Source organism: Mandrillus leucophaeus, unplaced genomic scaffold (assembly GCF_000951045.1).
Source record: "Mandrillus leucophaeus isolate KB7577 unplaced genomic scaffold, Mleu.le_1.0 Scaffold52, whole genome shotgun sequence".
NCBI lineage: Eukaryota > Metazoa > Chordata > Mammalia > Primates > Cercopithecidae > Mandrillus > Mandrillus leucophaeus.
In genome coordinates this window covers 3,544,280-3,561,937 of record NW_012105586.1, presented here as the reverse complement: position 1 = coordinate 3,561,937, position 17,658 = coordinate 3,544,280, and the positions used below count along the sequence as shown (strand labels likewise).

The 17,658-nt window shown below is 54.1% G+C and overlaps 1 protein-coding gene across 1 annotated transcript in view; it reads right to left on the bottom strand.

Annotated features, from left to right (window-relative positions):
- Positions 1-4,097: 4,097 nt before the first annotated feature.
- LOC105551395 (chromosome unknown open reading frame, human C1orf127) overlaps positions 4,098-17,658 on the bottom strand; it is a 48,349-nt gene continuing 34,788 nt past the window's right edge. The window contains exons 7-14 of the mRNA XM_011996611.1: positions 16,221-16,259; positions 15,117-15,254; positions 14,524-14,608; positions 12,849-13,045; positions 11,892-12,015; positions 7,294-7,484; positions 5,326-6,526; positions 4,098-4,365 (exon numbers count right to left, since the gene is read on the bottom strand). Coding sequence (XP_011852001.1) covers positions 5,333-6,526; positions 7,294-7,484; positions 11,892-12,015; positions 12,849-13,045; positions 14,524-14,608; positions 15,117-15,254; positions 16,221-16,259 — 1,968 coding nt within the window. The 3' untranslated portion in view covers positions 4,098-4,365; positions 5,326-5,332. The remainder of the gene's footprint in view (positions 4,366-5,325; positions 6,527-7,293; positions 7,485-11,891; positions 12,016-12,848; positions 13,046-14,523; positions 14,609-15,116; positions 15,255-16,220; positions 16,260-17,658) is intronic.

The window sequence follows — 17,658 nt, the reverse complement described above, 5'->3', positions numbered from 1 at the left end:
CTGGAAGGGATGCTGCTGGGCACAATGAACAGATGGAGGTGGCAAGTACTTGGGCGGCGTATGAGAGTCAAGTGTTGGATTGTTATGGAGGCTGTGACATTCTCTAATTTAGGGAGTATCCCTCGCAGATTCTCTCATGCAGCACTTCTGAGCTTACACAGTGGGGCATCAGAACCCCCTGGGTGACTTCAGTCCCGCAGACTGCCGAGCCCCACCCCTGAATTCCGGCTCTGTAGGTCTGGAGTGGGGCCTGATAATTTGCATTTCTCTAACAAGCATGAGATCGGGGTGTGGGGGTGGGAAGGACTGCTGTTCCGGGGACGCTACTTTGAGAACCACTGTTCTGAGGGCTTTTCGATCTGGGATGTGGAACAGCTCAGCCTGATTGTTGGGAAAGGAACTGGGAGCAGGTGGGAGGTCATCTGTGGAGCAGGTGACAGGTGGGCTCTGGCTGCCTGCATGGGAATGAACTTCTGTCCATATCGTCCCATCTTGTCCTCCCACCTGGTTTGGCTTAATGTCTCTGGCAGCCCCCAGCCCCAGACACCAGACCTGTGAGCAGCAGAGGTGTTGGGCTGTGGGCCGGGGCTGGGCTAGGCTGGAGATAATGGACCCTCAGAAGAAAGAGGTTCTCCCCTGGCTGCATGAGAGACTCTGAACGTCCTATCTGCATGGGATGGCCCAGGTGTCCTCCTGGATCAGAGGTTGCTGGGCCATTCACTCTGGTTTCCAAACAGCCCAACAGCAAAACTGAGGCTCAGAAGGTGAACTGACTAGCTCAAGGCCACATGACTTGGGGGAACAGATCTGGTTTCCAGACCTCCAGAAGACACTTCCCAGCCACACTGCCTCTCTGGTCACACAGCAATTGGGAGGATTACTAAATAGAAACTACAGTTCCAGCTTAAGTAATGTTCAAACACCCAACTGAAGGGCTGGACACAGTAGTTCACACCTTCAAGCGCATTAGGAGGCTGAGGTGGGAGGAGCCCAGGAGCTGGAGACCAGCTTGGGCAGCAGAGCAAGACCTCGTGTCTACCAAAAAAAATTTTTTAAAGCTAGCCAGGTGTGGTGGAGCATGCCTGTGCTCCCAGCTACTAGGGAGGCTGAGGTGGGAAAATCACATGAGCCCAGAAGGTCGAGGCTGCAGTGAGCTATGATTGCACCACTGCACTCCAGCCTGGGCAACAGAGCAGGATCTTACCTCAAAAACAAAAACAAAAACAAATACTCAAGAGTATGTTGTGATGTAAAGTCTGCTGAGGGAAGCATTGAACATTTGGCGGCCAGGCGAGGTGGCTCATGCCTGGAATCCCAACATCTTAGGAGGCTGAGGTGGGCGGATCACCTGAGGTCAGGAGTTCAAGACCAGCTTGGCCAACATGGCGAAAACCCATCTGTATTAACAATACAAAAGTTAGCCAGGTGTGGTGATGTGCGCCTGTAGTCCCACCTACTCAGGAGGCTGCGGCAGGAGAATCGCTTGAACCCAAGAAGTGGATTGCAGTGAGCCGAGACTGCGCCATGGCACTCCAGCCTGGGCAGCAGAGTGAGACTCCTTCTAAAAAACAAACAAAAAAACTAGAAATTCAGGACCTTCAACCAGGGAAAAACAATGAGCCTGGATGCTGAAGGGCGTGAAAGGCTTTGTGCTCAAGAAGGAAAGCCCAAAAGAGAAATTGGACCAGCTCCAGCTGCTCCGTGTAGCAGGAGAAAAGGACACTAAATGCAGCATAGACTTTGGACTTCATGCAGAGTCGTGGGGGGTGGATAAAAGATGAGAATCCAAGCCGCTAAGGGCGGGGAACCACCAAGTGATGTCTAAGCACCTGGAACAGCCCAGGCTGTCAAAGATCTCCCGGCAGCTGCTGACCCCGAGGGAAAGAGCTGCTCCCTGCCAGAATTTCACTGATCACAGACGTGTCAGCCATAAACAAATGACTGCAAGACCTGGGAGGTCTCAACGGGAAAACCGGCAGAGGCAACACCCGTGCGTGTCCCAGGATCAGGCATGGGTGCCAGCCAGGTCTGCCCTGGTCACGGAAATGGGGTTGTCCCATCTGGAGGGAGAATGGGAACCTTCCCGAGAACCCCAAGCACTTTCTAATTAAGCACGACTGCCCGCTTTTGAGCGGGTGCAGAGCGAAGCTGGGGGAAGGAAGAGAAGTAAAGTGGTTTGTTCCAGCTGCACGGAGCGCCGAGCTGGGAAGAGTGCCCAGAACAGTTAATGCCCAGACCCTCTCAGCCTTGCAAATCGCCGCCCGCCTGGGGGGTGAAGAGCCATTTATGCCAGGTAAAGGCTGGTGATTTCATTAACTCCCTTCCCTCTGTCTTGTCTCCAAGGGCACAAGGTGGTTGTTAAACACAGGAGGACTTGGTAAAGGGTTAGCCCTGGTTTATAGGACTTTCTCGCACATGGGTGCCCCTGCTCTACCCTGTCCCAAAGCTGGGGGGCTCTACAGGGATAGAGAAGGGGCCGGGGTGGATGGAGGTGGATGGAGGTGGAGGGGAGGCGGCAAAGAGAGACAGAGACTGTTTCCTGGGAAACACACCACGGCCAGTGTTGAGATAAAAGATGCGAGGTGGGCGGATCACAAGGTCAGGAGTTTGAGACCAGCCTGGCCAACATAGTGAAGCCCCATCTGTACTGAAAATACAAGAATTAGCCAGGCGTGGTGGTGTGAGCCTGTAGTCCCAGCTACGCAGGAGGCAGGAGAATCAATTGAACCTGGGAGGCAGAGGTTGCAGTGAGCTGAGATCAAGGTACTGCACTCCAGCCTGGGCGACAGGGAGACTCTGTCTCGAAAATAAGTAAATTAATAATAATAACAATAAGATGCGTCATGTCTCCAATGTCACCAGGCAGCCACTTCCCCTGCGTCATCTGGACGCAGGTGTGGGAGTGGCACAAGCCCTCAAAGAGGAGACCCTTTGTGTCACCTTTCCTTTCAGTGGGGCTGCTGCTCCGCCCCTCTGACGCCCACTCTCCAGTCAGCCTTCTCAAGCATCTACTCAAGGCTACTGCTTTGCTCAAAGGCCCCTGTTGGACCAAAGGCCCCTGTTGGACAGCCCATGAAGGCCAAAATAAAATCCGGGCTCCTGACGGCGTCTGCAAACCCTGGAGGCCCATCCCCCCTGCACTCTCCTGCTCACACCACCAGCTTCCATGGCCTTCTCTCCGTCCTTCTAGCCGGCCTCAGGGCCCTTGCTCTTCTGTCCCTCTGCCTGGACGCCACCCCCAGCTCTTTCTGCGGTTGCCTCCTTACCTCCTCAGAGGGGTCGCCCGACCTTCCCACCCAAAGCAGCTGGAAACCCGAGTTGCCTGTTTGCTCCTCTTCAGAGCAGGAAGCATTGTCTGAAATTGTTTTGTGTCTATTATTGTTGTCCAATCCCCCTCTCACGCGCACTCTAGAACTTTCCTTCCCACACCGGGGATTTCGTTCAATTCACTGGAGCCTCCCCGGGGCCGGAACAGTGCCTGGCACCACCGAGGAGGCGCTCCATAAACCTTTGTTGAGTGGCAGAGTCCCAGACACACACTGTGAGAAGGCGACTGGGAGGCTAGGGCCCTCCCGCATGAGCCTATGGCATCGGTGCTGGGCTCTAACCACTGACCCCACCAGCCTTTGGAGATCATCGGCCTCCAGCCATGGGCTCCTGTGGGCCTCCTCCAGCTCAGGCCACCCAGCCCAGTGTCCAGGGTGGTGGCCAGAGACTCAGGCCTCCTCCCACTGGCTTTCCCTCTAGGTGTCAGGCTTCCCCAGGCATGGGGGCCGCCATCCCAGGGCAGCGGCTGCCCGCAGGGGAATCGCCTGGTAGGGCTGGTGGGGGCTGGCCTTGAAGTCACGGCTCCGATTCGAGAAGGGAAATCATCTGAGCTTTTAAAAAATTAAATGGAGTCAGTAATTTGATTTCAGAGAGAAGCTGAAAACCTCGTAATGGCAGGAGCAGCTCAATCTCGTGGTGAAAAGGAAAAGCCTTAAATGGGGCTATTAAGCTTTTGCCTGGGACGGATCTGCCCGGAGAGGGAGGAGGAGGGTGCGCAGAGGGGGGAGAAGTCTTCTTCGAGGTGGGGACCGTTTATCAGCCAAGACAACCCTGATTACTTATTTATTTATTTCTTGTTCCGGGCGGGCATTGCCGACGGTCTCCTCTTCTTGGCTGCATTTCAAATCCCACTTCCAGTGACGGGTCGGCCTGGAGGTGGGTGTCTGGGGGGCCACCCTCCCAGGGAAGCACTGAGTGAGTGCTCTTCCGGCCAGAACACTGTCCCCAGCCACAGATGGGCATCGAAGCCAGGGAGCCTGGGGGCAACTGGGTCACTGAGGGTCACCGGGACCGTCCTAGCCAGAAGGGTACCAGCTGCTGCCCTGGAATCCAGAGGAAAAGAGTGATGAGTAATGAAAACAAAGCAGTGACATCCCATTATCCTCCCCTGGAGTCCTTTAGAGACCTGGGGTCATGGCACCCCAAGGCCTGGGGAGGGGGTAAACACCAAGGGTTCGTATCACCATCACCAGCCACCCCCAGAGATGTCTGAACCATGGCTCAGGCCCATCATGCTTTCCTGGGCCTGCAAGCATCCCCTCTGCCTGCGCTGGGAGGTAGATGGTGAAATGATCACCATAAGAACGGCTCTCGAGCTCTGGGCGTGCTGGGTGTCACGCTCCGTGAGGTGGATGGTGATGGTGTAAGATTGCCCCAAGAACGGCTCTTGAGTTCTGAGCGCACTGGGTGTCGTCCGGCTCCACGCCAAATGCTCTGTGTTCCTTTCCCACCCAACCCTCAATGGCCGCATCGGAAGGAATTGTTACCATCCCCATTTGACCCATCAGGAAACTGAGGCTCAGAGAGGTGGGTGCCTTGCCAAGGTCACACAGCCAAAGAACAGAGGACCTGGGACTTGAACCCTAGCTCCTGGCAGGCCTGGCTGCAGAGCCTGCGCCTTACCCTGATGCAGAGCAAGCCCAGAAATGCAGCTGGCAGGGCCAGGGAGAGATGGGGGGACACTGCCCTGCACTCAGCGCCTCTTCCCTCGGGGAGGTCCACGCAGGCAGATAGCCTGCCACTTCACCACTCCCTCTGGGTTCCATGGCAGCAGCTGGTACCTTGCTGGCTTGGATGGCCCTGGTGACTCTCAGTGACCCAGTGCCCCTGGACTCCCTGGCCTAGATGCCCAGCTGTGGCTGAGCACAGCGATGATCTGGGCCGGAAGAGCACTGGGGCTTCCCTGGAGAGACAACTCCCAGCCCCCACCTCCAGGCTGACCCATCGCTACCTCCCGCCCTTTGCACTCCACCTCCCCAGGGTGCACCCAGGACCCACCGTGGAGTCACCATGGAGACTCAGCGTGGGGCCTCTCAGGAAGCCCCTCCACACTGTCCTGAAGCTCAGGAGGCCTGTGGCTTTCAGCACTGGGGGCCAAGGTGGGCCCTGTCAGCTCCTGCTGGGGTGAGGCCCCCCGGCCAGCCGGGAAGGGGTGTTCAATCTCCACCAGGCTGGGTGGCGACCCTCCTGTGGGAGCCCACGGGCTCAGGGTTTGCGTGGACAGAGGACTAGATGCATGTGCAGCCCCTGATTCCTCCTGGCCCACAGAGCCAGGGGTACACTCCAGGTATAGGGCCTGGTCTGCCCCTCCTACAGATGAGGTTTTGGGTGTCAGAAGAGCTGCCGGGCGAATGAGTTCTGCTGGCAGAGGTTCCACAGGAAGAACCGCCAAGGGCGCTGCCGGCCTCACCCTGGGCGTCCTGGTGAGTTCGGGTCCTGAGGCCCCGGCACAGGCACTGGGGTCTGGCTGCCTCTCGCTTGGGGTGGAGAATGTGGCATCCCTCCCCAGCAGGGTGGAGAGTCCCGGCCCCTCCATGTCCTCGCTTGGCTCTGAGGATGAAAAGTCCACGAGTTCCCTGGCCCCCTCCCTGGGGAAACCAGGCCCAGTCTGGCTCGGCCTCTCCACCTCTATTCCAGAGGACGTTTCCTGGGACTCTCGGGCAGAATGGTGAGAAACCAGTGCCTCTGCCGCCAGCCTGGCCCGCCAGGGCCTCATCAGTGGCTGGAGCTCCTCGCTGGCTTGGCCAGGCTCCCCCGAGATGGGCTCGGGTGCAGCCATATCCCCCCTTGACAGCCCTCTCAGCAGGAGGGGACTTCCTGGAGACTGGGCGGGGTCCTGCTCAGGCCTCACAGTTCCTAGACCTTCAGTCAGGGTGACAGATGGTCCCGAGACCAGGAGCAATTCAGACTGTTCAGGCCTCAGGGCTGGCGGTGGAGGAGAGGAGGCGTCTGAGGCCACAGGCAGGGTCAGAGTCGGGTGCACTGGCAAGACTGGACGTGGCCGCCAGGGACTAGCCTGGACACCCTCTACAGGCTCCGAGGGGAGCGTGACTGGAGGCGTGGGGTGTCCAGGGAACCCCACTTCCCCTGGGAGAGCCTGGAGACCTTGCTGAGCTTGCATCACTCTAGGGAAAATGGAGGCAGATGTCTGGCCTCTCCTCGCCGGTTTGGCTGTTTGCAGCAACGGTCCAAGCCCCTTCTTCATCAAGAGAGAAGTGGAGAGAGAAAAAGCATCAGAAACAAGAACACATGGGCTCCGGATGCCCCGAGAATCTCAGCCCAAAGATGGGTTCGAGGAACCGGGTGCGGTGGCTCACGTCTATAATCCCAACACAATAGAAGGCCAACGCAGGTGGATCACTTGAGGCCAGGAGTTCCAGACCGGCCTGGCCAATATGGTAAAACCCCATCTCTACTAAAAGTACAAAATTAGCCAGGCGTGGTGGCACGCGCCCGTAATCCCAGCTACTCAGGAAGCTGAGACAGGAGGATCGCCTGAATCTGGGAAGTGAAGGCTGCAGTAAGCCAAGATCGTGCCACTGCACTCCAGCCTGGATGACAGAGCGAGACTCCATCTCAAAAAAAAAAGAAGAGCTGGAGGAAGCTGTGACCTCTGGGTCTCCAGTCCTCTGGTGTGCCTCAGTTTCCCTCCCTCCATTTGTGTGCATAGCTGCTGACACCCCCGCTGCCTCCTTCGGCTGTGTCTCAGGGCACTGGGAGGTTGCTGTGATCCAGGCTGACAGACGAAGGGGGCTGCCCTTAGGTGGGAGCTCTTGGGGGCCCAGCTTTCTCTGGGAAATATTCTGAATTTGAGGAGGTGACACGGTTGGGGATCACAGTGGGGCTCTCTTTGGAAGAACGGTGGTGAGAGAGAAGGGCCTCAGGCCCAGCTGGGTCTACCGATACCTCATGGGGACCCGACTTTTTGGAGGAAACCGTGGGCAGAGGATGTAGCCATAGACTTGCCTTGGCCAGTGCATCAGAAGGCTGGTGAGGGACGTCCCAAGAAAGCCATTCCTGGGCAGCTGGTCCTGCAGCCCACACCTGGGAGGAAGCGGCAGATGGCACTCTTGCTGGAGGGGTCTCTGGTCCTGGGGATGGCGGGGAGGGAGTGGCCCTCAGTGTAGCAGTTGAGGCAGGCGACTCTGTTCCTGAACCTTCCAGAGGGAAGACAGAGGTCAGCCTTCCTCCTAAGGAAGCAAAATCCTCCCCACGCCCTGCTGAAGGGACGGTGAGGGACCCTTTTCCACAGGTGGGGAACGGAAGCTTGGGGAGGTCAGATGCAAGCCCTGGGTTGGGAAACGTCCATTTGCTGAATTTCACAGTCCTCCCACCTGGAGTCCTTTTTGAGACTATGTGGACATCAAGATACCTTTTTTTTTTTTTTGATTTGGAGTCTCACTCTGTGGCCCAGGCTAGAGTGCAGTGGTGCAGTCTCAGTTCACTACAACCTCTGCCTCCTGGGTTCAAGTGATTCTCTTGCCTCAGCCTCCCGAGTAGCTGGGATTACAGGTGTGCACCACTACATCCAACTAATTTTTTTTTGTATTTTTAGTAGAGATGGGGTTTCACCATGTTAGCCAGGCTGGTTTCAAACTCCTGACCTCAAATGATTCGCCCGCCTTGGCCTGTTAAAGTGCTGGGATTACAGGAGTAAGCCACCACGCCCGGCCCATTTTTTTAAATTAAATCACAGAAATTCAGATTTCTGCAAGGGGCACCTGGTCCTGACTCCCTATCGTAGCTTCAGTGCCACCAGCTGGTTTCATCTTTGAGCCATTTCCTATTTTGAGGTCAAATACATTGGCCCAGCCTCAGAAACCACAGAGAACCGGAGAGTGCTCCCTGCCCGACCACCTTTCAGGTTAGACTCAGCCCAGGCAGCGCAGGCATTCCAGACCGATCATGCTTTGTCAAGTGTGGGAAAGGAGGTACAGTGCAGGGTGTTTAGCAGGCCCCCCGGCCTCCACCCACCAGATGCCAGTAGGATCCCGAGTCACGACAACCAAAAATGTCTCCAGATGTTGCTAAGTGTCTCCTGAGAGGCAAAAATCGCCCGCAGTTGAGAACTGCTGGGTTCGAATTCGCAAATTCTGGCCCAGGGGTTAAATACAGCCCTTGGACATGTTTGACTCGGCCTGCAGGGTGTTTGAACTGTTTTTTAAATTAACCAACAACATTTTAAAAGCAGGAGTTCTTATATAACCAAGTTCTCGTGGAAAACCAGATTTGGCTACACGGACCTGCCTCCCTGCAAGGTAGGATCAGCTCCAGCCAAGCAAGGCTGCTCTGCTTAGAGGGACCTGGTGGCTGCAGGTTCCCAGGAGTCTCCACCACTCCCTGTCACCTCCCACACTGAGCTTTGCTGCCTTATCCTCCCACACCCAGGCCCTGGGTGTTCTTATCCTCCCCACTCTCCCACCGCTGACATTCCCTTCCCCACCCCTAGAGGCATTTCCATCCGTGAACCCAACTTCAAAATGTAAAAATAGGCCGGGCACAGTGGTTCACACCTGTAATCCCAGCACTTTGGGAGGCCAAGGCAGGAGGATCACTTGAGTCCAGGAGTTTAAGAACTGCCTGGGCAACACGCCTGATCCCATCTCTATAAAAATATTTAAGGCCAGGCACAGTGGCCCACGCCTGTAACCCCAGCAGTTTGGCAGGCCAAGGCAGCCGGATCACCTGAGGTCAGGAGTTCAAGACCAGCCTGACCAACATGGTGAAATCTCGTCTCTACTAAAAATACAAAGATTAGCCAGGCGTGGTGGTGGGCACTTGTAATCCCAGCTACTCCGGAAGCTTAAGCAGGAGAATCACTTGAACCTGGCAGGCAGAGGTTGCAGTGAGCCAAGATTGTGTCATTGCACTGCAGCCTGGGCAACAAGAGACTCCGTCTCGGGGAAAAAAAAAAAAAAAATTAAAAACTAGCTTGGTATGGTGTCTTGTATCTATAATCCCAGCTACTCAGGAGGCTGAGACAGGAGGATCCCTTGAACCCAGGAGCTCAGTGTTATAATGAGCTTTGATTGCACTATTGTACTCCAGCCTAGGCAATAGAACAAGACCCTGTCTCTTATAAAATATATATATATATACACACACACACACACGCATATATATATACACGCATATATATATATATGTGCGCGCACACACATATGAAAACAGCTATATCTAAACCATCTCCTAGATTTCTCCAGACCACTTAAATAATTAGGATTTGTCCTATAGGTTCTAATTACTTTTGGGGTCAGGGAAAAGGAAGATTTTTAAAAAATCTCTAACCACGGGGAGTTTAGGCAATTCCAGCATATATTAATAGTCCAGCATATATTTTGTAAATATGTGACACATTAGTCACATATTTACAAAAGAAAAATGTTATCTGTGTAAAACGTTTTTTTTTAATTCCTGGTGAAAATTCAAGCCAACAAGCATTTATGAAGTGCTTACCAAGGGCAAGGCGGCAAGATAAGGCCCGTCAAGAATAAGAAGCCGAACAGGGCACAGCCCCTGATCTAAGGAATTCATACTAGAGGGAGAGACAGGAGCGTGCACCAATAACTATAATAAGAATAGAAAGACCTCGAAGCTGCAGGGAAGCTGCAGGGGAGGTGCAGGGGAGGTGTGCTGGGAACCAGGGAGGGGAGACATTCATTCTGGTTGCTGATGTTAAATTAACAAAATGAGGAAGAGAACATTCTTTCCCCGTGTAAATCTTTCCAGAGAGGCCAAAAAAACTCTTCCTAAAATGTTTCTATTGCTGTTGCTGATCTATTTTTGTGCTGTATTCCGTATCTTCCTATCAAGGACCTGCCCTCTCATCAAAACCCAGGATAAAGATCATTTATACTCTGACATCTCTCTTGGGTCCACCTGCCCTCATAATTCTCTGGGCATTTCTTTTTTGTTGTTTTTGTTTTTGTTTTTGTTTTTGTTTCTGTTTTGAGACGAGTGTTGCTCTGTTGCCCAGGCTGGAATGCAGTGGCACAATCTCAGCTCACTGCAGCCTCCACCTCCCAGGTGCAAGCGATTCTCCTGCCTCAGCCTCCCAAGTAGCTGAGATTACAGATGTGCACCACCATGCCCAGCTAATTTTTGTATTTTTAGGAGACAGAGTTTTGCCATGTTGGCCAGGCTGGTCTCAAACTCCTGGCCTCAAGTGATCCTCCCACCTTTGCCTCCCAAAGTGCTGGGATTACAGGCGTGAGCCATTGCGTCCGGCCTTTCTCTGGGCATTTCTTATCTCCCCTTCCAGACTGAACGCTGCCTGAGAGCAAGAACCGAATCCAGCAGCCTCTGTTCCCACCTAAGCCTCGCATGGGGCCGCATACACCGCGACTGCTTAGTGAATATCTGTTGGATAAAGTTCTAGCCTTCCCTTTCCAAGATTAATGTCATCACTGCAGCAAACCGTTAAAATAAAAACAGCCGAAATGTGTAAAAATTTTCAAGAACCAGCAGCCTCTGTTCCCACCTAAGCCTTGCGTGGGGCCGCATACACTGTGACTGCCTAGTGAATATCTGTTGGATAAAGTTCTAGCCCTCCCTTTCCAAGATTAATGTCATCACTGCAACAAACTGTTAAAATAAAAACAGGCGAAATGTGTAAAAATTTTCAAGAAACATTTCCATTTTTAGCAGACTGTCAGAACTCACCCCCCATCCCGCCTTTTTCTTTGTTTCTAATTCTGAATTTGGGGCTAGCTGTGGTAGGCAGTCCCCCTTTTAATCTTTAAATATAGTTCTGAACATAATTACATTTTTGTGCAGCACCAAAACATCATATCCTCGTGACAGGGCAAACTTGCACTATTAACATCTGAGTTAAATCTCCTTCGCGTCTGTCTTTGATTGAGGACAGTTAGGAAGTAAAAGATGAAAGTGATCGACATCATTTGTGAATTATGTGCATTTCCTTGTGCTGTATTTCAATGGGTTTTGCTCCTGGTGGTTTTGCATGTGTGAATACCAGGTTGTCCGTTAGCAGAGCTTTCTCCAAAAACCCCATCCCAGCATCCTGGCATGAAGACATACACCACATTTAAAAGAAGGTTCCTCTTGAGCTGAGAAACAAGTTGCATCGTGTCGTGCTCTTTGCCAAGGACACTGATCTGTCTACCAAGTGACCCGAGGAACTGGAGCCCACGCAGAGAGAGTGGATAAATGGAAATAGCTCCTCTTGCTGTTTCAATCCTCAAAACAGGTACTGGTATGCCTATTTTCCAGATGGGAAAACTGAGGCTCAACATGGTTAGGTAACTCACTGAGGTTGTGCAGTTGGTTAGGAAAGGGATGCACCCCCATCTGCCTCCGCTGTCCCCTCCCTGGCAGACTCCAGGGCCAGGAACCACAGGACCACTCAGTTCTCATGACACTGTTGTTCTCCTGCCAGTTCCAGCCAGTATGTCTGACGCCTCACTTACCTTGTCGGTGTGGGACCTGTGCGGTCCAGGGAGTGAAACGTTGTCACAGAAGAAAGAACCCCAGGGCCAAGGAAAGAGGGTTTGTGCAGTGTATACCTGTTACCAGCAGTCATACCCTCATGGTGCCGCACTCACCCACACACTGGAAGAAGCTCTCCACCGTCCAGAGGACTGGGGCAGCCATCTCAGCAAATTGCAGGCTCAGGTCTACCCTATAGAAAGCTTGTGTTCCCGGGGTTCCTCCGACTTCTTGGCATCGCTGTGAGGCCACAAGAAATTAGTTTTACGTTGGCTGGGCACAGTGGCTCATGCCTGTAATCCTAGCACTTTGGGAGGCTGAGGCAGGCAGATCACGAGGTCAGGAGATTGAGACCATCTGGCTAACACAGTGAAACCTCGTCTCTACTAAAAATACAAAAAATTAGCTGGGCGTCATGGTGGGTGCCTGTAGCCCCAGTTACTCGGGAGGCTGAAGCAGGAGAATCACTTGAATCCAGGAGGAGGAGGTTACAGTGAGCCAAGATCACGCCACTGCACTCCAGCCTGGGCGACAGAGCGAGGCTCCATCGAAAGAGAGAGAGAGAAAGAAAGAAATTAGTTGCACGTGGCAGGAGGCATCCCATGCCCTATGGTTGTCCCCTGATGGGGCTACCTTGGTTAGAGTATGGGCCTGAGGGGCATACATGGTGAAGTCCACTTTCAGCCAGCGCCACAGATCTACCCTCCATGTTTCTTTCTTTCTTTTTTACTTTTATTTTTTGAGACAGGGTCTCACTCCCATTGCCTAGGCAGGAGTGCAATGGCACGATCACAGCTCATTGCAGCCTCAACCCACTAAGCTCAAGCAATGCTCCTACCTCATTTTAAAATTTTTTTGTAGCAACGGGGTATCACTATGTTTCCCAGGCCAGTTTTGAACTCCTGGACTCAAGTGACCCTCCCGCCTCGGCTTCCCAAAGTGCTGGGATTACAGGCATGAGCCACTGTGACCAGCCTACCCTTCACATTTCTGACCACACATGGCATTGGTGACCGAAGGAGAAGGGCCTCAGGAAGAGAAGGGGCAAGACAGAGATGCCACCGGATATTCACCTGGACCTGGAGCACCCCGGCCGCCGGGATGCTGACCACCACAAAGTCCTTGTTCTCAGTCACCATAAAGATGTTGGACTGTTGGACTCGGAGGAATCTGAGGCTCAGGGTTTCCTCAGTGTAGGAACCTCTTTTGACTAGACCCAGTCTCTGCTTGGGGATGTGAACTAAGACCTCCGACTCTGGCTGGAATGACACTGGAATGGGAAGGACACAGGACACAGAAAAAGACACACTTTGCAAGCTCGTGGGCCTTCGCCTGGGGCCACACCTGTGGCCAGCACAGCACACTTCCCCAGTCAGTGACAGCAAGTTACTTGGTGTCCCGGTATCACAGCCTGGGCTGAAACTTAGCTGCACGGATGAAGAAGAGAAGAAAAAAAGACCATCCCCAAACACCTGACAGACCTCGCCACTCTGGAAAGGCCCGTCTGCATCCTGATGGAAGCAGATGCCATCAGGGAAGCTACTGAGACCGTCTTTGGCTTCAGTGACCTAGCCCAGTGCCCCTTCCATTTCCAAAGCAGCTCTTAAGTAATACAGCTCCTAGGCCGGGCACGGTGGTTCACACCTGTAATCCCAGCACTTTGGGAGACCAAGATGGGTGGATTACCTGAGGTCAGGATTTCAAGACCAGCCTGGCCTACGTGGTGAAACCCCATCTCTACTAAAAACACAAAAAATGAGCCGGGCGTGCTGGTGGAAGCCTATAATCCCAGCTACTTGGGAGGCTGAGGCAGGAGAATCACTTGAACCCTGGAGATAGAGGTTGCAATGAGCCAAGATCGCACCACTGCACTCTCGCCTGGGCAACAAGAGCAAAACTCCGCCCCCCCAAAAAAAGAAAGACATACAGCTCCTATCAGTTGTTTACACTTTAGCAAGAATTTCACTGTGTCAGGCTCTCAGGGGGACATTTTAAGCCAGCTCTGCAGCTGCTAATGGAAGCATGTGCCTTTACATAAAGGGACTGGAAACATTGTGAACAGGGAAAGAGATGTTCGGGGGCTCACCACGGTCACTGCCAATGCCTGAAAATCCCCAGAGCCCTGATCCCGAAACTCAGTCCATGATAAAATTCTATACAAATGGAAAGTCTAAACCACCTCTAATCTACCCACACAGGATGAAGCCTTTGATCCACCTAACGTTGCACACCGAGTTCTTTGAATTTAAATTCCCCGGAGGTAGGAAGTGGTCTTCCAGATTCCAGACCTCTTTATATGACATAAGACCCAGGGCAGCGGTGTCACTCCAGGCTGAACAAAACAGTTATCACATACATGGCCTAGATCAGGGGTCCCCACTGCCCTCAGATCACGGAGCCCTGGAGGGTCTGACCCGGCTGCACGCTCTCTCCCGTCTCTGTTCTCAGAGCCCCTGGGGCCAGCTTGGGTGCTCCCAAGAGTCTGCAGACCCCAAGTTTGCAGGTCTGTAGTAGATGATTTTACTTTTCATTCACCCCACATCCCACCTCTACTCCACACATCTTCCAGCAAAAGCAAACTTCTCTTTGTCCCAAGCATTTCAGAAATGCATAGCCAAGGTTGGGACTGAGGAGAGGAGAAGTGGGATGAGACAGAGGAGATTAAGGTGCCCAGAGGAGGGAAAAAAACAGAGACGAGAATGTGATGAAGTCAGAAAGGTGGACATTAGGGGCACTCCTGGGTCTTACCCGGTGGGCAAGCAGCTTCTAAAGAATAGGCATGGTGACCGCTCACCAGCCATAGTGGCAGGAGCTCAGCAGAGGTGTTCAGCACCTGGGGAGGGAGGAAGGTCCCCCCTGAGGTCTTCAAAACTGCTCCTTCCAGATGCAAACTCCCACCACAGGGGCCCCCTCTCCCACCTTCGAACTAATCTCTGAACTAAAGCCCCAAGTGTTACAAAGCCCAGGTCAGGGACTATTGCGCCGATGCAACCAGGAAATATTATTTAGCTGAGATATTTTTAGCAGGAAGCGAGCTCAGAGCAAATGTCATGTGAGCCGTCTTCTCTTACACGGCAACTTTGGGCTATTTAAAGAGATGGTAATTACGCTCCTGCCACCATGATCAGGACGAGCTGAATGCATGATTGCAGGAGCCCCTCATCTGCAGAGCGGAGCACTTCACGCTAATGGGGACCAATTTTCGAAGGCGCCTGCCTAAATCTGTCCAGTCTCGCAGGTGGACATTTGACTTGTCACTGGAGGGGTGGCAACCTGCTCTTCTGGGTGCTATGCCCCAGAGGCCCCCCACTGCCTGGCAGGGCCTGCCGCCTACCACTGACCTCCCACCTCTGAAGAAGGCCTTGTCTCGGGCTTTGGACGGTGACAGTGGTGGCATTGATGTCCACATACAGTCCCATCAGGCTGGCATCTTCAAGAGAAGCCACCAGCTCCCCTCGAAGGGACAGCAGCCATGGAGTCTGGAGAAACAGGACACGTTCACAAACCATGTGGCCAGGGAGGCACGGTCACTAGGAGTCATGGAGAAGGGACACTTGAGGGGTTACCTAGGAAGGTAACAGGGTCACGGGGAGGATGGCTAGGCCAGGAGGCAGGACGGCAGGCCACTCGGGGAGGAGAGTCAACCAGACACTAGCACGCTCATACTTTAGGGGAGGTTGTCCCTTGCAGGGGTGCTTGGCACACAGTAGGTGTACAACGCGGCTGAAAGAACGAACACACAGTGACCCCTAACAGCAATGCCAACCGGTCAGCCCCTGTGCCGCCCTGGCTGGGCACAACTGGAGTCCTGTCCTTGGCTCTGTTTGCCACCCTTTAGTGGGACATGGGAATGAAGGCCTTGAATAAAGGTGAGGGCCAGATGCAGGGAGAGGGGTAGGGAAGGGTCCCCAGCTCCCATCTCAGGAAGACTGGCAGGGGGACGTCAGGAAGACTTGGGGAGGTCAAGCTCACTGATCCCAAATACTCAAAGGGATGTGAAATGGAGAAGAGGGACTGGGTCCTTCCGGGAGGCTTCGGGAAACATTCCAAGGACCAGCAGAAGGAAAATTCGGGAAGCACCTGTGCAATGTGGAACAAGCTCCTTACAAAGCAACAAGCTCCCTGTCACTGGAGACTTGGCAGAGAGAATCTTAGCATGGGAAGGACCTTAGAGTCTTCCAACCCAGCCTCCCACCCAAAGCTGGGGTCCCCTCTTCCAGGTTCTTCTCAGATGGCCTCAGGCCTCAGGCCTCTGCCTGGAGGGCACCAGCGGGAGCTTCAAACTTCGGCTGGCAAGACCTGGTCCCTGAAGGGTCCGTACCATCCACTACACTCTCCGGAGGACAAGCAAACTCAGAAGCTGCGTCCGAGCATCCCGAGCACCCACCAGGCCTGGCAGAAACTTCCAGAGAGTTGTTCCTGCTACTCCAATGGGGCCCACTTACCTGTCTATCGTCGCTGCGCAGGGGCAGGGGCCGGGAGACCTGCAGAGACAAAGAGGAAGCAATGTCTCCTGCAAGCGGTGAGCAAAGGTGAGCAAACATCCCTGCCGGTGCCCATCAGCGCCGGCAATTACCCCAGCAGGAGGCCGGTGAGAGAGCGGTGCCGCCGGCTTGTTTGCTCATTAAGACAAGAAAATCATTTATGTTCTGGGACTCGAGTGTCAACAGACGCAGGGAAATGTCGCTGCCTCAGCTGCCACCCTGGGCCTGGCCAAGGGGGCAGCTGAGGTCCTGGGCGCAGCTGGTGAGGCCAAGAACGGGTGTGCATGGGACCAACGCTGCTCAGAGCCCACTTCCATGGGGGCTGCTTCCTAGGCCTCTTGTCTTGTTTTTATCCCTAGATCCCAATTTCTTCCTCGCCCTTTTTCTTTCCACTTTGGATCCAACTAGCAGAAGTAGAGAGTGAGGGCTTCTACAGGCCCAGAGAGTACACCTGTGCCCCGCAATGGCACCGTTCTTAGAGGGTCCAACCATCCCGGTTCCCCAGGATTGGGGAAGTTCCCCTGATGTGGGGTTTTCAGTGCTAAAACTGAGACAGGCAAACCGAGACAGTGGTTTCTCGTCCCACGCCTGAGTCTCACGGCCATTGCGTAGGGTGGCACCATTCTCCCGTTTCACAGACCAGGGCCCAAGGTGATGGCGTGGGCAAGGGACCTTCCCCAAAACCCCTCTGCAGCCAGTGCCACCCCACCCAGGTGCTCTCTCAAGTCTCTCTACTTTCTCCAGCTGCCCCTTTGCCTTTGCGTCAGACTTGGCCAGGGAGGTTGTGGCACTGAACAGTCACAGACCAGCAGAGGGTCCCTCAGAGATCATCAGACCCCCTCTCCTACCCAATACAGAATGGGGAGACTGGGGCCAGAACGGACTGACTCATCTTGACAGCTCCCCAACTCAAGGCTACCCACCTCTTCTCCCCAGGGACAGACGGGCTTCCAGAAGCAGAAAGGAGTGGGTGGGGCCAGGAAGAGGCCCCCCACCACCCTGCAGCCTCCCCAGTTGCCTAGCTCAGCTGTTTCTTGGCCCCAGAGAGCCCATGTTAGCAGCAGGCTCAGGCGGCCCACAGGGAGCCCCTCAGGTGAGCCCTGTGATGGCCTTGCTTTTAGGGGATGCTGTCTTCCCTTGGGGAGCAAAGTGGAAGAAATGGAGAAGACGTCCGCAAGGTCTGGCAGGAGAATGAAGAGGATGCGGCAATTCCCCGACACCACCCAAAGCTGCACCAGGGTGCCCCAGCCCATCCTCCCTGCTGAACCGGGAGGAAGGCGGAGGCCCCCAGAGGCCAGACAGTAAGAAGGGGGGAAGCAATTCTGCTAAACAAAGGAAGGGAAGGCCAGGCACAGTGGTTCATGCCTGGAATCCCAGCACTTTGGGAGGCTGAGGCAGG